The 24,256-nt window shown below is 41.0% G+C and overlaps 1 protein-coding gene across 1 annotated transcript in view; it reads left to right on the top strand.

Annotated features, from left to right (window-relative positions):
* The window catches only part of Spidr (scaffold protein involved in DNA repair), a 220,928-nt gene that overhangs the window by 149,114 nt on the left and 47,558 nt on the right, over window positions 1-24,256 (top strand). The window contains exon 11 of the mRNA XM_021185304.2: window positions 21,792-21,932. Within this exon, the coding sequence (XP_021040963.1) occupies window positions 21,792-21,932 (141 nt within the window). The remainder of the gene's footprint in view (window positions 1-21,791; window positions 21,933-24,256) is intronic.

Below are 24,256 nucleotides of genomic sequence, written 5' to 3'. Positions count from 1 at the left end.
TTCTTCCCATTAATGAACAGTATAAATGATTTAGTAATTAATATGTTAGGGTAAAGTGAGTCCCCTGCGATTACCATCACCATCCCACAGAAGAAGTTCATAGTTAATGAGGTAAAGATGAACTGGCTGGACTACCCAAGGTCTTGATTTTTTTTTTTCAAATATAACATGGGCAAACACAGTGTGACTTGGCAGGCCATGCCAGTTTCTCTATTCCCAACAACCATCTAAAGCAGGCAGAGAATACATAAATAGATGATAGTGCTGTGGGCCAGTAGATGTTCACCTACAAAAATCGTGAAGTGAGCATTTGGTCCACAGCTTTTGATCTGCTTAGGTAGGGAGATGTCTTGATGTCTAGATTTTTCTTTGCGCTGGCAATAAGGACAGGGAATTTTCAACCTCTGTTATAGGTTCAGCTCTAACCTCACACATTGTACATCAAAACAGTGATGGAAGGTGTAAGTATGGGCTTTGTTTTGTTTTTAACTACCTTCAAAAAATGAAATTGCAGTGGTATATTATATATTAATATGTAATAAGCATATGTTAGTAAATATAATATATTAATTAATTCATATATTAATTGTCTCACCTCAGTTTTGAACCAAGATAAAAATCTGAAAGTTTTATTAAAGAATTATGTAGTGATTTTACCCCCCCCCCTTTTTTTTTTTTTTTTTTGGCCAGTGTCAGGTGAGCTCTGTTCCTTTTGTAGACCGACCATCATTATGTCTGGTTTGTTCTCCTAGCCATTGTTCCCCTTTGTTCATCTCTTTCTACTGCCCTTTGCTTTCATGGCCAGTGTATGTATCACCTTGTATTTCCCATGGGTACTTCCTCTCACTTCTGGAAGCAAAGTGGGAGAAATAGAAGCACCACAAAATAAAAAAAGCAAGTAGCATAAAAATAAAAGTATAAAATGAAAGCAAGAATTAATGTAAATTCAAAAAAAAAAGCAGTAGAGGTTAGTGGGAAAGAATATTCAAATAGTGTATTCAGTGGCCTCAATTCTAGTGCCAGGTTGGATCTTGACTCGAGCATGTGACATTGAGTTGTTTATTGCTTGCAGCCTCAGGTTTCTCAGCATTACAGAGAGAGATGGTTATAATTCCGAAACACACACTATTTTGTAATATAGTAAATGTGTGACATAATCCAGTGACTTCATTCTTCTATTAATATTATTCTTGAATGTCTACTGGGTAGTAGCTTTTCTTAGATATCCATGCATCCATCTTGGCTGCCATACTCAGAATATGTGCTAGATGTGGGCAAGAAGAAATGAACTTCTTATTCAGCAAATAACACACAGTCTGCAGCCCTACCTTCTGAGCATGTCTGTGTGGCTGATCTCATTTTCCTGTTCCTTGTTCTCATGATCTGTAAATCAGATCTGCTTCCTGATTCAGAAAAGTGAAAGTCCTACATTACTGGAAAGATAGAGACTGTTAGAATAGGAAGGTAGCCAGCAGCCTTGGCACTCCAAGAGAAGGGGTTCAGAGGGAGGAGCCAGTAGTGAAGAAGCTGAAGTACACCCACATTTGTGATCATTTCCTGATGTGAAAGTGTTCTGTCCTGTCCTGGATGTGCTCAAAGAGCTGAGGCTGAATCTGGGACTCTCCCGAAGCTTTTTAATTGTGGTTTGAATAAGGCTGTGGATTCTCTGTGCCATTAGGTTTTAAGAAAGATTTCTATTAGGGAAGTGAGAAGCTTTTCTTTATAGTCCTTGGGATTTTTACCTCCTAATTGTTGCATATTTAATACATTAAAGATATTTTTTAAGCCACGTGGGTATCACTTATAATGAAATTCACATTTAAATTTCATGACAAACTGTATGTCCTTCTAAGCAGACCAGCACCTAGAATTTAGCCATTTCCCTACAGTGATCTTAGGAAGCTGAAGGACCTGCCATTTTAGATTAGTTAGGTGATGAGAACCATGAGCATTTATAACATTATTTTAGAATTGGCCCTGTGAGTTTTAAGACACAGAACTGAATGTACTGCCAGATATTTTTGCAGGAGTCACAGATGTGAAAGAAAAGTCTGTACACACATCCCCCATCCCAGCACCCAAATGGAACATATGAGTGAGGCCTTCTGGATTTGGCTATTTTTAGAGAAATGGAGGTGAGGCCAGAAAATACTTTCTTGCAACATTTTTTTATTATATAACATGAAAAATATTTGTTATAATAGTGATCTATCCTATATTGTGATTTACCCTACTGGTTCAATTAATCTCTTCCAAACAATTAGTGAAGTTTTGCTTCCTAATATTTGAGAGCTAACACATGGTTCTCAGATAGGGGCTAGATCTGGCAGAACTCAGAATAAAGTAGCATTATTCAACATTTCATTTTGTGCTGTTTGTGTTCATGGCTCAGGTTGTGCATGGAATAATGTGACCACAGAACTGTCAGTCTGATCCTTCAGTATTAATTATTTGGGTGGAGGCATGTTTGTGCTGTGGTGCCTGTGTGGAGTCAGAGGATAACTTATAGGAGTTGCTTATCTTGTTCCACCCTGTGGAGTCCAAGGATTAGCCTCAGATTATCAGACCTAAATATTTCCAAGATTTTCAATAAATTTATTCTGAGTCCCATTCTCATGTGAGTAGTTTACTTTAGGTTGAAGTCATGAAACCTTTTGTTCATAGAACATCAGTGAATGTTTTCTTCTGTTCAACATTTTTGACTATTCAAGAGGGAAGGAACTTGGCTACTAGAATATCTAGATGCTGGGGGTATGGTCTTTAGATCCCTTCTCATTTATTTGTTTGTTTTTACAAGTCCTGAAATAAAGTACTCAAACTTTCCATACAGTACCAAGCCTTCAGGGCATCTACACAGTAGTTCTAGAAGGGGTATATTTGAGATGCCCACTATCCAGGATTCCCTTGAAGGAATCCTGGGATTCCCATCCCATGCTGAGATGGAACATGAAGCCAGGTTTGTCTGTGAACGTTAAAGCTGACAAATGCAAGAGACAATTAGCCTTAATGAAAGTCGTACCCAAGTTATTTCACATTCAGAGTATAAGAAGTTATTTTGGGACTGGAGAATCTAGCTCTCTAGTGTAGCACTTGATTAGCATACATGAGGCTACAGATTCAAATCCCAAGGTCATACTCACAAAGAAGGTATTCTCAACTGTTCACTCTGGTGAGAACCAACACTGCTATAGATGATTTTTAAATAGAACTAATTTCATTTGCTTATGAGCCATATAGTATCTCAGCTTTTACCTGGAAAGAACTCTCCTGTCAAAACAGGTATCTATAACCAGCAATTAAGTAAATTAACATTGCTTTTAGCATGTTATTTCTTGATGAGTGAAAAACATTTGAAACAAGTCAGTCATCTTAGACTCTGATGAGATGAGAAAGAAAGTAAATAGTGTTCTGTTGTTACTCTTACTTCCTCCGGCAAGCCGGGCAGCTAGGAGAGAGTTCAGTGTTCTTCCTCAGGAAGGAGTAGGCCTTGAAAAAGAGCAGAATCTCAGCCTCCAGACCTTCTTCCTTGCTGTAGATATGGTGTGTGTCTGTCTGTGAGTATCTGTGTCTGTCTGTCTGCATATGGGTATGCTCATTGTGCCCATTGAGGTTGGAAGATAGCATCAGATTTCCTGGAGTGGTTTCAGGCATTTGTTAGCTGCTAAGAGGAGTAGTATTCTGGCCTCTGAAAGAGCATCACACCCTCCTAACCACTGGGCCTTCGGCACAACCTTTTTCCTATCTTTTTAAGACTAAGGTGGAAATGACAAAAGAAGGGAAAGATAAAAAAGATGAAAGCATACATCAGTCAGACGTAATACATGAGAAGTAAAGAGAAGGGTCTTTTCTGGTCAAGTGACCCATTTAAACAAAGTCTAGAACTTCAGCCACTGCACTGAGTCTGTTGTATCTCAGACTGTGTATGTGTGTCCTTGTCCCTAAGCTCAAGTCACTCCCATGGTTCCTGAGGGGTATGGACTGTAAAAGTCCTTTCTCACCTAGCACACCCTGGTCGAAAGGTCAGTATCACATATGTGTAACTTCTCTGTCTAATGAAAATTGTGATGAGAATATACTAACTAGAAAGATGTTTATTCTTGGGTTGTGTTGGGACATCATGTTTGTGGTTTTAAAAAAAAAAAGTAGTGATTTTGTTTACCAACATAGAGCCTAGAGATTTTTACTAGTAAATGCTATAATTGTGTTCAGTAAAGTTTTAATGCCATTGAAATGTGTTTGCGAAGAGGTTAACTTTTTTGTTGTTTAATTTTTTTATTTAATTTAACTTATCATAAGTGTATGAGAGAGGTAGACAAAGACAGAGAATAGCTGGGCACATGAATGGAGGCCAATAGACAAATATCAGGACACTATTCTCTCTTTCTCTTATGGGTTCTGGGACCAAACTCAAGTATTGAGGTTTGTGTGGCAAGCACTTTTACTTATGAGCCATCTCACTAGCCTAGGGTTCTCTTTTTACTTGTAAAAGTTTTACTTGTACTCTCTGTAGGTAGATATACATTCTATGCATTCTGTCACACATGTATTCTCATTATGTATGCCACCACAGTGAAATACCAAACAGATGAAAACTTCCATCTCCAGCCTATTAGTATGTTCTTTATTTCTCTAGTTTTATCATTTCAAGGATGTTATATAGATGTTGCATGAATGTATCCATAACCACACTGTGGCTGAGTATAGCTATAGTTTATTTACATGCTAAAGGACATTTGGGATGACTCCAGTTTGTGGGTTCTAGAGCAGAGGTAAACTACAGCTAACAACCATACAACCAAGGCTCCTTTACAACATATCTGGTTCTACATTTGGATAAGAGAGAATATAAAATATGCCTTGAGCATGGAATATTGGCAATAACAAAAGGAAAGGTTGGTGATTAACCCACCTTTTCTGAATAAGTGTAGTTACCACCTCTCATTGAAGTCCCCCACTTACAACAGAGACATTGCAGAAAACCACAATTAGTTACAATGTAGAGATCAACAAACCATAGAGAACCCCACTCCAACTTGTACATCTTCATCACGATCCCCAAATCTCTGACTCACGGAACATCAAGGAAGAGATGGCAGGGAGATTATAAGCATCAGAATACTAGAGAGTCTGATATGCAACAGTGCCTCCTAGAAATGGCTGTATAAACAAAACTGGAACAATTTCAATGTCAATAGACATTTAACATACAAGGTAAGAAATCTGTGGGTCAAATGGGTCAAAATGATATGTTAAGATAGTTTTAACCTTAGGTTTGGTCTTCTCATTGTGTCCTGGATTTCCTGGATGTTTCGGGTTAGGATCTTTTTGCATTTCGTATTTTCTTTGAGTGTTGTGTCAATGTTTTCTATAGTATCTTCTGCACCTGAGATTCTCTCTTCTATCTCCTGTATTCTGTTGGTGATGCTTGCATCTATGGCTCCTGACTTCTTTGTTTTGTTTTTTGAGACAGGGTTTCTCTGTATAGCCCTGGCTGTCCTGGAACTCACTTTGTAGACCAGGCTGGCCTCGAACTCAGAAATCCACCTGCCTCTGCCTCCCCGAGTGCTGGGTTTAAAAGTGTGCACCACCTCCCCTGGATTGGCTCCTGACTTCTTTCCTAGGATTTGTATCCCCAGACTTGTCTCCCTTTGGGTTTTCTTCATTGTTTCTACTTCCATTTTTAGATCCTGGATAGTTTTGTTCAATTCTTTCACCCATTTGGATGTGTTTTCCTGTAATTCTTTAAGGGATTTTTGTGTTTCTTTAAGGGCTTCTATCTGTTTACCTGTGTTCTCCTGTATTTCTTTAAGGGAGTTATGTATGTCCTTCCTATAGTCCTCCATCATCATCATGAGAAGTGACTTAAGGTCCATATCTTGCTTTTCTGGTATGATGGTGTATCCAGGACTTACTATGGTAAGAGTTGGGTTCTGATGATGCCAAGTAACCTTGGTTTCTGATACTTCTGTTCTTATACTTACCTCCCTGCCCTTGATATATCTGATTGGAGCCTGTTCTTCCTGTAATCCCTGTTGAGTCAGAACTCCTCGGAGTCCAGCTTTCTCTGGGATCCTGTGATTCTGGGATCCTGTGATCCTGAGATTCTGGATGTGTCAGAGTTCTTGGCAATCAAGCTTCTTCTGAGACCCTGAGATCCTGGTGTGACCAAGCTCCTGGGATCCCTAAGATCCTGGGCATGTTAGAGCACCTGGAAGTGATACCTCCTCTGGGGAACCTGGGGCTGTCTGCTGAGTTCAAAACCAAGATAAACCAGCACTGCCAACTGGAAGGAACTGGAGCCACTGGACAGGCAGGGCACCTGTGTCCCTGCTCCTGCTGGCTCCAGGCACTCCTGGTTGTGTCGAAACAGATGCTATGTTCCACTCACCAGTGATCCTAAGATCCTGGGTGTGCTAGGGCTCCAGGGGGGTTGGGGGACGGGGTGGAGAGTCCTCTGGGGACCATGGGACTGTCCACAGAGTTCACGGCGCCATCCAAAAGGAACCTGAGCCACTGGTTGGGCAGGGTTCATGGCCTAGTCGGACATCAATGGGAGGAGATGCCCTTTGTCCTTTGAAGGCTGTATGCCCTAGTGTGGGGGAATGCCAGGGCCAGAAAGCTGGAGTGGGTGGGTTGGTGAGCAGGAGGAGTGGGGAGGGGATGGGGAGAGGGTTTTTTTTCGGAGGGAAAATGAGAAAAAGGGATAACATTTGAAATATAAATAAAATATCCAATTAAGGGGGAAAAAAAAGAAGTGTTGTTACTCTAAAAAAAAGATAATTCTAAAATTATCTTTTATGGTCATTTGATGACCAAATATGATATCTACTCTAAATATAGTATGATACTTACCTTCCAGTGATATGGTAGATAATGCCCATTGCATGTGTAAAGTTCTTGCACACTCAGTGGACCCCTGTAACTCAGCCACAAGAAAAGTAATAGTGAGATTACAATGTGCCTGAGAAAAATGTCAAAGTCATGAAAGTGAAAGAAAGGTAATGATGAGGAGCTCTAACATTTGCAGAGGAGACAGACTTACGGACAAGATGCCCTGTGGAGCTCTAAAGGCCATGCATGGACAGCCCGGTGACACAAATGGGGTCAGTGCCCACAAAGACTGTATGGGAAGTTCTCGTTTGTACGGAACAGACATACACATTCTTGGAGATGAAGAGACTTCAGAAGGAACTTCTCTGGAGTAATTTAGGGGAGAAGTTTGAAGATGCTTCATTATTTTCTATAAATTTTACAAAAGTGATTGACAGATGTAAATAAAGCCTGTGAGCTCTAGGAAGTTGGCAGGAAGGAAGGTCAGTGAAAGAACTACCAGGGGAGGAGACTTGGATAATCTGCTCATGGAAAGAACAAAATGATATAGGGTACTCCATAGTGAAACAGATCTGAAGGTGTCTAGTGTAAGCATGAGTAATACCAGCGGGAATACGCCAGTGGGAAGGAAGTTGGGAGGCATGTTGTACAGGCTTGGCAGGCACCTTACAGATTGAAGGAAGCAGGCTGAAGCAAATTCACACCTGGAACCAACCTTTCTAGAAAGAAGAGAGTTGTCATCTAACGGTGGCCACTTAGCTACCTGCTGTCTCTGGTACAGGAAACTGCATATGGTTTAATATTGAAAATAATTTATTTAAAGTACATTAAAACAATTTAACAGGTTTCAGTAATTTTGTTCCTAGAACTTGTATAGTAACTTATAAGGTTTTCATTAATATTGGGTGCAGGGCTTGTATGTATGAATTTTACTAAAGCTGTTTTCATTTAGTAGAGTCAGAGACGATAAAGTATATATGTGTACTTCATAAATGAGATGATTTATAAACCATTACATTAGACAAGTCTTGCTGGTGTACTTTTTTTTGTTTGTTTTGGTTTTACAATTTTACTAGGTTCTTAACCTCTACTGCCTTTCCAACCCTTGTTGAACCCTAATCCCTTCCAAATCCCCAACAGTAGGTAGAGGACAAAGCTGAGAGGGGAAAGGGTGAATAGATCTATTTCAGTCAACAAAATAGACTACTTCCTATTGACTAGAGACATTGAATTTCTTGGGGCAAGACCACCGTTCATCATCAGGATATCTTCACTTCTTTTTCTCATCTCTTTGCTCATGAACACTTGATTAACTGAAACAACAGCAAGCAGGGTCTTGTTGGGGCTCCAGAGAGTCCCCAGAATTAAACTGTCTCACCAGTATTTGGGAGCCATCTTAGATCTAATGTCATATAATACAGATCAGGACTCTTTGTAGAGTCAGAACCTGTAATGCCTCATGCTCCATCCCACTTTTTCCTTCACAAGTTGGCCTCTATATCCCTATGCCCCAAAATGAAGAACCTTTTGGTTTCTGAAGCAGGAGAGACAGAAGTCTGATCTTCAGCAGACAGGACTGTTTATTAACACACACAACTTGGGACAACCTCTCTCAGGCTACAAACTGAAGGAAACGATGACTGTGATCCTTCATCAAGGAGGTGTGAGGGGCTTGGAAATGAGGAAACTGTTGTAGTCTACAACTGCCTCACCTACAATCTGTCTTGGCAGAAATTGTGTGCCTGAGTCAAGACAGACTATCACTTCTGGGACAGCTGGTAACAGATCATCTCTAATCTCATAGGAGTTGCTTAATGTTGTGACAGTGGTAGTAGAGATGGGATCCTACCCGGTATCAAAACTATATGAACTATACATTTAGCAAGGAAAGTTCATTATTTGTTCCTGTCCAGTGGTACTGGAAAGTTCATACCAAGCATGGTGGCACATGCCTGTTATGTCAGTACTTAGGAAACTGTAACAATGAGCTTCAAGTTTGAGGCAAGCCTGGGATACATAGGGAAATCCTATTTTAGTAGAGAGAGAGAGAGAGAGAGAGAGAGAGAGAGAGAGAGAGAGAGAGAGAACCTGTCATGTTTTAGCAGGAAAAATATGGTTTTTAAATGAATAAGAAACATTTCTTTAGAGCCGGGCGTGGTGGCGCACGCCTTTAGTCCCAGCACTCGGGAGGCAGAGGCAGGTGAATTTCTGAGTTTGAGGCCAGCTTGGTCTACAAAGTGAGTTCCAGGACAGCCAGGGCTACACAGAGAAACCCTGTCTTGAAAAAAAAAAAAAATTTCTGTATAGCAAAAAACATGCTGTTAACATCTCTTCATGTTAAAAAGATAAACAGCAGGATTAAGTGTTTACTTTGAGATCCCATGCCTGGTTGTTTTTCGAGAAAAGGGAACGCAGTGTCCTGTGTCTAGTTCCCAGCTGCAGGGAAGCAGCCCTCCTCCTGTCTTCTGGGGAGCTCCTCTCATCTGGGTCAAGCCTCTCCTGGCTCTTCCTGCTCCTGGGCCGCCTTTCTCTGTCTCTTGGTTTTTATGTTTATACTTTGTACTCCAGTTCCTTCTCCCTTGTTCTTGAGTTGATGCTTAGTAAAAGGTTGTGAAGTAGAGAATAAGATTTTGTAGATCCTCAGAGACTGCAGCCTCTGACAGTGACCTAGAATAGAACAGCCAGCCCGTCTTGATTCCGGGAATTCTTAGTGGACTGCTAAGAACTGCCCCGATCTCAGCGTAAACACCCACATGGTCACTTAATCTTCCTTCTTGGCAAATGTGCATGTGCTGACACACACGTCCGCAGTTTCCCTTGCTCCCTGTCTGTGGAGCAGTGAAATTGTACCACTGAATGAAAGAAAGAGAAGTTAGTTTAAAAGGAAGAGGAAGAGGTTGAAATTCTAAAAGGGATTAGCCTTTAAATACCCCTCTACAAATTAACTTTTTTCCTTTGTCATTCATTTGATAGTTTTTGTTTTTTATTATATGTGATTTTTAAAGCGTTCTGCAATGAAGCTGATAAAGGCAAAAAATAAAAAGTTTTCAGGGTCTGGATATAGCTTTGACTGAATGCTTGATTTCTACACATGAGGCCCTGAGTTCAATCACCAGTGTATGTAAATGTGTGCACACATATATACACACACACAGGAGGGGAAACATTTTTCAAAGGCAAACATTAACTATATAATAGACCTTTATATGTCTAGCATGTTAGACCTCTTATGTGTGTTGTTTTGTTTCTGAAAAGGATAATAAGGGTTCACAAACGTCATCTGCATTCTCTTTGTTGTTTTGTTTGTTTTTGATTCGGTGTCTCCCTGTGTATCACAGAGTAACTTTGGACTTGCTGTATATATCCCACAGTGGCTTCAAATCATGATCTCTGCCTTGGCCCTGGAATTAGAGGCTGATGCCATTGTGTCTACCACTGTGACTGTCTTCTGATTGTTGAGGTTCTTCCTGGGTGGAACCGAGTGACTAGCTAGGACAGGGCAAATGTAGGTAATGCATTTCCAAGTTATTTTTGCTTTACCCTTAGCAAAACCTTACATTACAAATAAAACCACAGTAGCTAAGGGGTGAGATGGCTGCCATAAAACCCATCATCACAGGTTGGTTCAGGCAGAAGCTTTATGCTGCTATCATATCTCTCCCTCTTTGCTCTCACATAAAGATTGCCCCTCTATGAAGACAAATAAATGAATATCACTAGCAATTCAGATTGTCTAGATGGATGACAGAAAATAAGATTTTTGATTTTGGAACAGTATAAGAACTCAGGTGGTGTTAAGCAAGTTAAAGTTACCTGGATTGTGTGGGAGCCAGTGGAGTTGCGTTCATCAGCCACAGAGCACAAAATTAAGCCTCTTCCCCAGGCCTTGCAGGCTTTTCTGTTCCACATGATAACAGCCAGAGACATGGGAACCTGTTTGGATAAGGGTGTTTGTTTTATGCTTCAGTACTATAAGAGTGGAATTTACTTATTGGAATGTTATTCCAAGCACAGAGTGGTGAGCTCTCTGATAGAATAAGTCCAGTTCTGGGGCTCTTATTCTAACCATGAACATCTTACTGCCTCTCTGTGAAACATTTTTCTGTTGGTAATTTAAATTAATCATTCCTAAAGATAGTATCTGTCTTAGTCAGGGTTTTTATTCCTGCACAAACATCATGACCAAGAAGCAAGTTGGGGAGGAAAGGGTTTATTCGGCTTACACTTCCATACTGCTGTTCATCACCAAAGGAAGTCAGGACTGGAACTCAAGCAGGTCAAAAAGCAGGAGCTGATGCAAAAGCCATGGAGGGATGTTCTTTACTGGCTTGCTTCCCCTGGCTTGCTCAGCCTGCTCTCTTATAGAACCAAGACTACCAGCCCAGAGATGATCCTACCCACAAGAGGCCTTTCCCCCTTGATCACTAATTAAGAAAATGCCTTATAGTTGTATCTCATGGAGGCATTTCCTCAACTGAAGCTCCTTTCTCTGTGATAACTCCAGCTGTGTCAAGTTGACACAAAACTAACCAGTACAGTATCCATCACTCCTTCATCACAAGTACTCACAAACAGTTCTGAGAGCTCCCTTGATGTGAATCAGTGTGAATATTTACCTTACCAGTGGCAGGGCAGCTAATGGACAAGCCTCAGTCTACTTCCCAAAATGGAGGATTATTATGAACACTACATCACACTAATTCATCGCACAACTCTAAAGTGTCAAATTTTCAGACACACACCTCTCATAGCTTGCCTCTGCTATTTCCCATTATCTCCCACCATCTAAAGATAGTGCTGTGCTTGCTTGTTGTCTTCCAGGACACAACCACACAATGTACCCAGTCTCTTCTGGGAATTCAGGGGTTGGTATCTGAGCTTCAGCCTACTCTAAAAACATATGTATATATAGACATCCTGGAACTAAATCATGGAAACTCCTTGTCTTGGAAGGGAATCCACACCCACAGAGTACCCTGGTCACATCTTTGCTCGTGTTCCCTCTGCCACCAAATTAGTCTAGGGTTTGTTTTGCTTTTGAGACAAGTTCTCGATGGTAGTCTTTCTTCCTCAGCATCCAGACTGGCAGTCATAAACCATTGTACCTGCATTGAGCAGTTTGAATCACCAGGCTCATAATGGCAAACTATTTTGTCCTCTTGGCTCTATGGGGAGAGATCTGACACAAGCAGTCAGGTAGACATATACTGTGGGAGTGCCTTGTGTAACACACAGTCTCCCTCTGTCGCCTATGGATCAAGATGTAGAACTCTCAGCTCTTTCTACAGTACTGTGTCTGCCTGGACACTGCCATGCCTCCCACTATGATGACGGTAGATTAAACCTCTTTTTAAAACTGTAAAATTAAATGTTTTCCTTTATAAGAGTTGCGTTGGTCATGGTGTCTCTTCACAGCAATGAAAACCATAACTAAGAAATGAGCATAGTAGAATATTTGTAGTAGTCATTTTATTGTTTTGGGTTTTTTGTTTTGTTTTGTTTTTACACCAGTAATATTTGGTTTATCTTAGGTGTCTGGGTTATTTCAGCTCTGATTCTTAGCCACTCATAGAGTCTCTGGTATGGGTTCTATCTCATGGAGTGTGCCTTAGTCAAATCAGATATTGGCTGGTTACTCCTGCAAGGTCTGTGCCACCATTGCCCTAGTGTGTTTTACAGCAGGACACATTGAAGATCAAAGGTTTTGTGGTTGGGTTAGTGTTTACTTTTCACTTGTTTTTGTTTTTGTTTTTGTTTTTTCGAGACAGGGTTTCTCTGTATAGCCCTGGCTGTCCTGGAACTCACTTTGTAGACCACCTCGAACTCAGAAATCCGCCTGCCTCTGCCTTCCAAGTGCTGGGACTAAAGGCGTGCACCAGCACCGCCTGGCTTATTTCTAACTTTTTGAGACACCTCCACCCTGATTTCCATAGTGACTACCAGTTTTCACTCCCATAGATAGTGAATAAATGTTCCCTTTTCCCTACATCCATGCTGGTTTCTGCCTTCTTAATATCTTTCTTTCTTTCTATTTTTTTTAATCCTGACAATTCTACCAAGGGCTGAAGATGAAATTATAAAGTGTTTTTCATTTGCATTTCCCTGGTCTTATATTTTAAAACATTTTTAAAAATGTTTCTCAGTTGTGTATTATATCTTTTGAAATATGGCTCTATATATACTTTCTGTTGTGATAAAATGCTATAACCAAAAAACAGCTTAGGAGTAAAAAGACTTATTTTGGCTTAGAGTTCCAAAGGGATAGAAACCATCACAATGTCAGAGCCATGGCAACATGTAGGGAAGTAAGATGGCAAAATCAGGAAACTGGCCATGTATTCATCTACGAACAGAAAGTAGAATGAGACTATACCCTCTCAATGTTAGCCACTAATGACCGATTCCTCTAACAAGGTTCTGTGTCGGAAAGTTTCCATCAAGTCCACAATGGCCCCAACATGGGAATCAGGTGTTTAAATATATGTCTGGGAGACATTATCCCATTCTTATTCAAGCCTCCATAGTTGTCTACTAGAACTAAATGATGAGGTTTTTTTGTTTGTTTGTTTTTTTGTTTTTTGGTGAAGACAATACAATAAAAAAAAAAAATCGAGCTAAGGCTGAGCCAGAAGCCTCCTCTGCTGAGTAGCTTTCCCAGCTTTGGGGGATGAGGATAATAAAGGAGAAGAGTCATCAATGGTCTTTCCCACTGGTGCACCTCTGATGCTATAGTACCAACCTGTTGGGGATATGTGCCAATACTGGAACAATAGTATCACCAGTACAATAGTGCTATGACCATTCAGGATTATAAAGTAGTTTTCCTTGGATTTGAGGTCCATTCTTGAAGAGGAAATTCATGCCTAAAATGCTGTACCTGGTATTTTATAAAGCCTCACTGCCAAGGAGATCAGACTTAGGGATGTGGAAGCTGCTGCTTTACCAAATGACCGTGTTGTGAAACTGTCTCTAAATACTTGTTGGTTTTTTGTTTTTGTTTTATTTATTTATTTTATTTTTTTTGAGACAGGGTTTCTCTGTGTAGCCCTGGCTGTCCTGGAACTCACTCTGTAGACCGGGCTGGCCTTGAACTCAGAAATCTGCCTGCCTCTGCCTCCCGAGTGCTGGGTTTAAAGGCGTGTGCCACCACGCCCAGCTAAATACTTGTTTTATACCATAGAATAATGATTTCAATATTAGAGAAGTTTCTTTTTGCTGTAGGTATTGGATAATACGGAAACTTAAACCTGACCAAAGTACTGAGAATAAATAAATCCTAGTTGTCTTTCCTTAAACAGGCCATCTATGTTATCTGTCTCCCTATGCCCAAAACGTATCCAAAGAGAGGGAAAAGGAATGTAAAAACTGGAAGATCAGGAAGAAGGCTGTGCACTAGTCAGTTTCATGTCTACTTGACACAAGTCAGTTAAGAAAAAGCTTCTATAAGACTTGCCTGTACATACATTTGAAGGGCATTTTCTTAACTAATTAAGAAAATGAGATGGAGGCCGGGCATGGTGGCACACACCTGTAATCCCAGCACTTGGGAGGCAGAGGCAGGCAGATTTCTGAGTTCGAGGCCAGTCTGGTCTACAAAGTGAGTTCCAGAACAGCCAGAGCTATACAGAGAAACCCTAGTCTCAAAAAAAACCAAAAAAAAGAAAGAAAGAAAGAAAGAAAGAAAGAAAGAAAGAAAGAAAGAAAGAAAGAAAGAAAGAAAGAGAGAAAAGAAAGAAAAGAAAGAAAGAAAGAAAATGAGATGGCCCAGCTTATGGGGGATGATGCCATCCCCTGGGCACGTGGTCTTGAATCATATAAAAAAGAAAGCTGAGCAAGCCAGTGATCAGTGTTTCTTCAACAACCTCTGCATCAGCTCCTGCATCCAGACTTCTGCCTTGAGTTACCTCATTGACTGCAAACCCTAGGATCAAATAAACCCTTTCCTTCCTCCCAAAGTTGCTTATGGTCAGTGTCTATCACAGCAATAGCATCAATCCTAAGACTAATGTAAAATGCTTTCTTCTGGATATAATACACCATTATTCTCAGGGACTCACAGCACATCTGTAGGTTATGTGCACAAAACTGAGCCTAGCAACAGTCCGGCATGGATGAAGAAGGGGCTCATGAGGACCCACCCTGACTGAGAAGGTTTGGCCAGTTCATGGCTGCTAGGAGAAGAAGAGTCATGTTTTAGTTGGTGTTGCTCCAGTAAATAAGCCTCAACCTATGCTCATGAAACAATTTTATTTCTGCGCCTCTGCGCCTCTGTGCTTCTGAGCCTCTGCGCCTCTGCCCCTCTGCCCCTCTGCCCCTCTGCCCCTCTGCCTCTGCCTCCCAAGTGCTGGGATTACAGGAGTGCATCACCACCACACGGCTACAACATTCATCTTAAAGAGAGTAAGAGGTGATTTATTCTACTAGAGCCATTATGAGTGACCACGGCCCAGGGACACAGATGTAGATTATACCAAATTCAATGTTCCAATGCAGAAGCAGTTTCATAAAGTTTTCATAATTTTGCAGAACAGAGAAAGTCATAAATTAAGGCAAGTTTAAAATATATTGGTGGGTGGAAAGGCCCAAGATGCTTTCTGGTGACATTCGTAGCTCTCAGGATAGTGAAAACTAGTGTTCAGTTAAAGTTAATAGCATCTAAGAGGTGCTTAGTATATTTTATCATGATGTGTTAGTTCAGATACAATGTGTGGCAAGAAATGGCATCTTAGAAGGCTAAAAGTAACCCAAGATAGAGCGACCAGCTTCTGAACCTACAAAAACCCTGTCTCTCCAAAGTTCTGAGATCCTGAGCAGAATCTGCAAACACAGACTCCTGGAGGTTTTGTTCTCAGCCAGACAGCCTCGTTTCAGGGATGTTTGTTCGCACTGTTACAAAGCAAAGCAAACAGAATCAGAAGTGAAGAAGCAAAACTGGCATTGTGAAATGATTCCATGATTACAAACAAGGAAAATTAGTAAAGATGATAGGTCATAGATGTTCAATACACAGCTTAACTATTTTTCATTTACCCACAATATCTGACAAACAAAATTATCATTTAATAAAGCAACTAAATCCATAGAAAATCCAACAACTGACCTAATGTAACATGTACAAGAATGTTTTAGGGAAAAAAAAAAAACACCTTTTTAAGCTTTGATATCAGTTGTGCTCACTAAAGAAAGATTTGCACACTGTGCCATCGACTGACCCCAGCCCTATGTTCTGTGGGTAACTTTCCAGTGCTGCCTGTGTTAACTTCTGTTACTCCCATGTTAAAATGAGTACATTTAGGCTCATATAGGTAATTTTTGCAAGGTCCTAAATCTTTAAAAGGATGCTGCTTTGCTGGGAAGCCATTTGAGTTCCACTCAACATTTGTAGTGGCTCAAGAAAAGCAAGCAGATCATGGAATTTTTTTTTTTTTTTGAGACCTGTGCCAGCATTGGATTTTTAGAGATAGTGTTTCACCAAGAGGAAGCATTGACAAGTAGGTGGAATTCACTGTGTCCTGTAAGGTAACTGCTGTCGTGGAAACCCTCTTCAGGTGTGAGCCAGCTCGTCCCTAAGCCACAGCTCCATGTGGAGGACAGTGAGTGGGAGAGTACATCCAGCCAGCATGAACTAAGGGGGAACAGTACTCAGAGCAGGGGCCTGGAGGCATGACCCAGGCCCATATAGCAAATCAGGGCAAAATAACAAACAAAAGTAGCCTCCAGCTCCTTTGGCTATTTGAGATAAAAGCAATAGTCAAGTAAACTAGGAAAGAGTAATATCAGTTCCCCACTTCTCCCTTTGTAGTATAAGCAAGAAAGAGAACTTTTTAAAGAGTAAGGTTTAGTAGGCCTATACCATCATCAGAAAAGGGCCACTTTGGTGCTATCTTCTTGTAAGAATGCTGAGGGTCTTCTTAATAAATGCAGCCTGAACGTGGACCTCCTTTCACCCCCATTCCCACGGCTCTCCTTTAAAGGAAACAGAGAGAAACCCTGGATAAAGAGGTAGCTGGGAAGTGAAGAAACATGTAACTGACTATGACAGAAAGCGAGTGTCAGTCTAATATAAAAGGATATGGGTTCATTATTTCTCTCACAGAGATAATAAAAACAACAGAAGGGGCAGAAAAAGCATGACTAGATTTTAAATGAAAAACTAAATCTTACTGAGATATCTATATCCATCTCAACAGGTCAGCATGTTTGAGAGTACAGAGGATCAATAGTGTCATGAATGATTTCCAGGAATTGATTCCTGAGATTCACCAGAGAGAAACCAGGTTTATGGTTTTGAGCCAAATTTGAACCAAGGTTTAATTAAATACTGACAAGGATTCTGTTCAAGTCCACTCTTGGGAATCCCAGCGAGCCACATTTTATAGGGGCTTTTAAAAGGGTAAAACCACAGGGCCACAGTATTCCTCAAGTGGCTTTGTTATTTTCCAAAAGCCACAGTTTCCAGCATTCTAGGAAGTTACCTTGCCCTTAGGCATGTGGGACAGATAGATGACTTTGGCTCTCACAGAATCTGCAAGGTGAGCGCTCCTAGATTCATAGAGTATTTAAGATGGGAAAGATAGTCTCATGAACACACATACCATACCAGAACTTAAATTATACCTCTCTCTCTCTCTCTCTCTCTCTCTCTCTCTCTCTCTCTCTCTCTCTCTCTCTTTCTCCCCCCATCTCCCCTCTCCCCTCTCCCCTCTCCCCTCCCCTCCCCTATCCCCTCCCCTCCCCTCCCCTGTAGCACAGCCTGAGGGCAGGGGCAGGGATTTCCCACAGGAGTTCTCTTAGTGTTGAGAATAGTTTTCTCTATCCTGGGTTTTTGTTATTCCAAATGAATTTGAGAATTGCTCTTTCTAACTCTATGAAGAATTGAGTTGGAATTTGATGGGGATTGCATTGAATCTATAGATTGCTTTTGGTAAGATGGCCATTTTTACTATATTAATCCTGCCAATCCAGGAGCATGGGAGATCTTTCCATCTTCTGAGGTCTTCAATTTCTTTCTTCAAAGACTTGAAGTTCTTTTCATACAGATCTTTCACTTGTTTGGTTAGAGTCATACCAAGATACTTTATATTGCTTGTGACTATTGTGAAGGGTGTCATTTCCCTAATTTCTTTCTCAGCCTATTTGTCCTTTGTGTATAAGAAGGCTACTGATTTGTTTGAGTTAATTTTATATCCAGTCACTTTGCTGAAGTTAATTGGTTTAGGAGTTCTCTGGTGGAATTTTTAGGGTCACTTAAGTATACTATCATATCATCTGCAAATAGTGATAGTTTGACTTCTCCCTTTCCAATTTGTATCCTTTTGACCTCCTTTTGTTGTTTAATTGCTCTGGCTAGGACTTCAAGAATAGATTGGGAGAGAGTGGGCAGCCTTATCTAGTCCCTGATTTTAGTGGGATTACTTCAAGTTTCTCTCCATTTAATTTGTTTTTGGCTATCGGTTTGCTGTATATTGCTTTTATTATGTTTAGGTATGTACCTTGAATACCTGATCTTTCCAAGACTTTTAACATTAAGGGGTATTGTGTTTTGTCAAAGGCTTTTTCAGCATCTAATGAGATGATCATGTGGTTCCAAGGACCCAACAGAGATGACATTAGCCAAAATACCCAACACATGGGGAAATAGAACCTGTAAAGACCATATCCAGTGGATAGGCAGAAGCCCTGGTTAAAGAATGTGGCCACCCACCCATCTCAAAAACTTTTTCCTAGAATGTTCCTACCTACAGAAAATACTGGGACTAACAGTGGAGCAGAGACTGAAAGAAAGGTCATCCAGGGAGTGCCCCACCTAGGTATCCATCCCATCTGCAAACACCAAGCTTAGACACTGTTGCTGATGCCAAGAAGCGCTTGCTGACAGGAGCTTAGTCAGGCTCTGGCCTGAGCAATACAGATGTGGATGCTTGCAGCGAACCATTGGACTGAGCACGGGGAGCCTAAGGGAAGAGTTAGGAGAAGGACTAAAGGAGCTGAAGGGGATTGCAGCCCCATAGGAAGAACAATAATATCAACTATATAGACCCTCCAAAGTCTGGAGGGACTAAACCACCAACCAATGAGTACACATGGAGGGACCCATGGCTCCAGCTGCATGTGAAGCAGAGGATTGCCTTATCTGGCACCAATGGGAGGCAAGGCCCTTAGTCCTGTGGAGGCTTGATGCCCAGCATAGGGGGATACTAGAACGGTGAGGTGGATTTTGGTGGGTGGGTGGGTGGGAGGGAATACTAGAGCGGTGAGGAGCACCCTCACAGAGGCAGAGGGAGGGGATAAGGGGCTTGCGGAGAGGAAACTGGAGAAGGGGACAACATTTGAAATGTAAACAAATAAAATTACCAATAATAATAATAATAATAATAATTTTTTAAAAAACACCATTGCATACACTAGCAAGATTTTGCTGAAAGGACCCAGATATAGCTGTCTCTTGTGAGACTATGCTGGGGCCTAGCAAACACAGAAGTGGATGCTCACAGTCAGCTATTGGATGGATCACAGGGCCCCCAATGGAGGAGCTAGAGAAAGTACCCAAGGAGCTAAAGGGATCTGCAACCCTATAGGTGGAACAACATTATGAACTAACCAGTACCCCGGAGCTCTTGACTCTAGCTGCATATGTATCAAAAGATGGCCTAGTCGGCCATCACTGGAAAGAGAGGCCCATTGGACTTGCAAACTTTATATGCCCCAGTACAGGGGAACCCCAGGGCCAAAAAGTAGGAGTGGGTGGGTAGGGGAGTGTGTGGGGGGGAGTGTACTGGGGACTTTTTGGATAGTATTGGAAATGTAAATGAGGAAAATACCTAATAAAAATAAATAAATAAATAAATAAATAAATAAATAAATAATAAAAAAAAAACCAAGTCATTGCACTCCTCTGTGCACTTGCAACTCTGGAAAGTGGAGTGGGCTTGCCCTCATCCTCCCCACTGGTACTGCCCTTTTCTTGTTTGCTCTCTCAGCTTGCAAACAAAGTTCTGACAACATCCCCACTTATACCGGTAAGCACACTGTTTGGATGCATGCAGCGATTTCCCACACTAAAGTGAGTGAGTTTGCTATGTGAATAAATGTAACTTTAGTTTCTGAAATTCTGTTAGTTTTGTCAAATCTGCCAATCCATTTTTATATCTTCTGTCATAATCCCTCAATAGGTCTGTTCCTCAGACTTATTCCATAGACTCACTTATTTTTTGTTTTTAATTACTTTAATATGAATACATTTTTCCAGGATTTGCATTTTTTTCTATTGCAAAGTAAGTGCTCTGTTGATGAGCTTCTCAATGGAATCTAGAGCATCATTTCTCAATCTTGGAGGTCCAACAACTCTTTCCACAGGGTTATATAGCCAATATTTACATTATAACTCAAAACAGTAGCAAAGTTACAGTTATGAAGTAGGAATAAAAGTAATTTATGGTTAGGTTCACAACAAAATGAAAGGTTCTAGCATTAGAACCACTGCTTCTGAGTTTCCTGTGCTGTGCATGAGGCTTTGTGGGGAGTCTACGTGTTTCCCCCAAGTGGATGAGGCTTTATCATGGAAGCCAGAGATTCTCTCCTTGTGAATAGGACTTCAGGGAGTATAGAGCTTTTGCCCTGCACACGGGGCTTCATCATGGACCCTAGAGTTTTTGTTCTTCTGAATGGAGTTTCCAGGTCTAGAGATGCTGTCCTTTGCCTTATTGTTTTGTTTGCATCTAGTATTTTTCTTTATATAGGAATGTACACTGACAATTTTCTTATGCTCCATGAAATCATTTTTGAGAATGTGTCACTTTAAGTTGATCTTTGTTTACCTAATGTGGAAGTATAAAAAACAAAATTAGAAACTTACTTATAATGGGCTTCTATGAATGCTGGCCTCTGAACTTAAAATTGGGAGGATCATCCCTGGCTATATGTCATATTCACATGGCTTCCAGCTAGGGCAATGTCTCAGTGCTTTTGTCAACTTGGCATAAACCTAGACATGGCTCAGATGGGGAAATCTTAACTGAGACAATACCTCCATGACACTGGACTGTAGGCAAGGCTGTGGCCTATTTTGTTCATTAGTGATTGACACAGAAGGTTCCATTGCACTTAGTATCATCCCTGTGCAGATGATTCCAGGTTCAATAGGAAAACTATGTCAGCCAAGCAAGACATGAGAAGTAAGCCAGTAGGAATGTACCTCCGTGACCTCTCCTCAGTCCCTACCTCCAGGTTCCTGTCTTGAGTTCCTGCCCTGACTTCCATGGTAGACTTACCTGGAAGTGTAAGATGAAATAATACCTTTCCTCTCCATGTTGCATTTGGTCACTGGGTTTTATCACAACAGTAGTAGCCCTGTCTAAGAATGACCTTGATCTTTCGTTGGGGTAGTATGCATATCTATGATTTTTGTGACTTCTCAGTGAGCTTTCACTTTATTGTTCATTCTCAACACTGTGTACTGAAACTCTTCTCACTGTTGAGCATCCACTTGGGAAGAGGACAGAAATGAGGAAAGATGACATGTGGTCTCTGGAGGATAGTCATCTTTATCAGCTTTTCAACCACAATGGCTGGGGGTGCATGCTAAAAAATATTTTTGTCAACTGTGTTTTGTGGCTAGTGATCTAAATACTTGCTTGTACAAAATGAAAACAAAGTTTGGCAAGATGATTCAGAGGGCAGAAGCAGCAGCTGCTGCTGCAGAGCCTGACAATTTAAGTTCAGTCATCAGGACCAATATGATGAGAGGAGACAGCAACCTCCCACAAGTTGTCTTCTGACCTTCACGTGTGTGCTAGCTCATACACACACACACACACACACACTTTAAAAAAAAGTGTACTTGAATCCAACCTAATTTGCCCTTACTCATTATTATGAAGGTGACTTTAGTAGAGTTTTGGGAAAGAAGACAGGAATCTTCTTGATTCTCAATTAGAAAATAAATATGCTGCTTTTTACAGGTCCTGCCTTCTAGTGCAGGATGCCTGTGGCATGTTCGGGGAAGTGTACTTGAACAGCACCCTCTGGAAGAACAGACAGTTAGAAGGGAAGTCCTGCAGCATGTCGGGAGTGAAGGTTCTACAGAAAGCTACAAGAGGAAGGTAAGAACATGCTGGAAGATCATCTACTTTATAAATAACAAATTTACTTTATAAATAACAAATAAAAAGCAAACTTTTTGGCTTTTATCTCAGATTTTTATTTTTTAAGCCAGTAAGCCAGTACTGCTCATACTTGGACTCTAAAGTAAGACTGGCAGTTAAGTGACTATACAGTATCCCTATAGAAACATAATTTATAATCAAAATAATTAAACACCATTCTGATTAATATTTTGTTAAATTAAAAGAAAACACATAATAACAGTATATCACATGTATGAAGTGAAATGTCTCTAGTAAAAATATTGATTGTGGTGGTTTGAATATGCTTGGCCCAGGAAGTCACACTATTAGGGGGTGTGGCCTTGGTAGAGTAGGTATGTCCTTGATGGAGGAGGTGTGGCCTTGGTGGAGGAAGTGTGTCACTATGGGAGTGGGCTTTGAGACCCTCCTCCTAGATGCCTGGAAGACTGTCTTCTCCTTGCTGCCTTCAGATGAAAATGTAGAACTCTCAGCTCTTCTAGCACCCTGAATGCTGCTGTACTTCCCACCTTGATGATGATGGCCTGAACCTGTGAGTCTTAAACCAGCCTCAATTAAATGTTTGCCTGTATAAGAGTTGCCATGGTCATAGTATATCTTCACAGCAGTGGAAACCTAAGTAAGACCATTCCTGTTACTATCATCTAAATGTTTAATTTTTTTTTTAAGTCCTCTCATTTCTAGAAATTAGTACATTCTGGTAATAATATTTTTACCTCTTTGAATACTGTTTCAAGTTAAGATAGCTTAAGGATAGCAAAATAGGCAGCAATAACTGTTTAGGATTAGTTTTACCCTGTTGTTTAACTAGAGACCTAGGTCAGAAGGAAAGCTTTCTATCAGTCCAGATCTTTCCACTGGTCCTACCTCATTGGCTGGCCAGAACTTTCAGCATCTTGGAACCAGCTGATGAAATCTGACCATTTAAGTCATAATAAAGAGAAACAGAAAACAAAAACAAAGATTTTTAAAAGTTGTATGTATATTTTACTTCTTGACCCTGTAATTGAAGATTTCTTGTCTGTAGTTTTCTAAACTATGACTGTAAAAAAAAAAAATCTCATTAATAGTACATATACATGAAAGTCTAACTCAACCAAAAGACATAAAACTTTTTTTTTCCCTTGAGACAAGGTCTCACTACGTAGCCCTGGCTGACCTAGAGCTCTCATATATGTAAACCAAGCTGGCCCAAAACTCACAGAGATCTACCTGCCTCTGCTTCCTGAGTGTTGAAATAAGTGAAACTGTTTAAAATTTAAATAATGCTTTTTTTCTGAGTGTGATAGCATACCTCTGTAATTCCAGAACTTAGGAGGTGGAGATGGGAAGATCAGAACTTCAAAGCCATCATCAGTTACATAGTTTGAGGCCAGCCGAGGCTACATGAGATCTTGTTCTGTTGCAAGTGCCATGGCATCTTACCTTGAACAGTTTGAGTAGTGGGAGATCTCATGGTGTACAGACTGTCCAAACCATGCGTGGTTCTTGCTTCATCAGTAATCATTTTATTCTGTACATTGGAAGGAATAAGGAACATATCTTTTCTTCGTTAAGTATCTTTAAATTATTCTTTGTTGAGTTCATAGATATTTACAATGTTCCTCTATCATATGTTCCCCTAAATCTCCACTCATGCCCTCAGACACTCGCAATGCAACACTTTTCCTTCCTGTCCTGAGAACTCCCTCTCCCCACTGACTCCAACTAGTGCTGCCCTCTAGAGTGCTCACCCATCTTCCTACTGACTTATCTTGTTCAGGTCTCTGCAGATAGCCATAGCTGCTATACGTTCAGAAGTACAAGGGCTGCCTTCCAGTCCCGCCAGCACAGGGGTAGCTAGGGCGCGGAGTCTGCTGACACCCGCAAGCTACCCACAAGACCTGCCACGGGATCTTAAGACCTCTGGTGAGTGGAACACAGCTGCTGCTCCAATCCAATCTCGAGGGACCTGAGACTGCATTAATTAGGGAAGCAGAAAACCCGGCCTGATCACGGGCACAAGTACCTTCCGGTCCACGCCAGCACAGGGGTACTTTGGGTGTGGAGTCTGCAGACACCTGTAAGGTATACACAGGACCCTTCATGGGATCTTAAGACCTCTGTGAGTGGATCACAACTTCTGCCAGGAGGCAGGATTGAACACCAGATATCTGAGCACCTTCCCTGCAAGAGGAGAGCCTGCCTGCAGAGAGTACTCTGAACACTGAAACTCAGGAGAGAGCTGTCACCCAAGTCGGCTGATAGAGGCTAACATAAACACCTGAGGAACAAGATCTAAC

This window comes from Mus caroli, chromosome 16 (genome assembly GCF_900094665.2).
Source record: "Mus caroli chromosome 16, CAROLI_EIJ_v1.1, whole genome shotgun sequence".
Lineage (NCBI taxonomy): Eukaryota > Metazoa > Chordata > Mammalia > Rodentia > Muridae > Mus > Mus caroli.
This window is presented reverse-complemented; position numbering and strand designations above follow the sequence as displayed.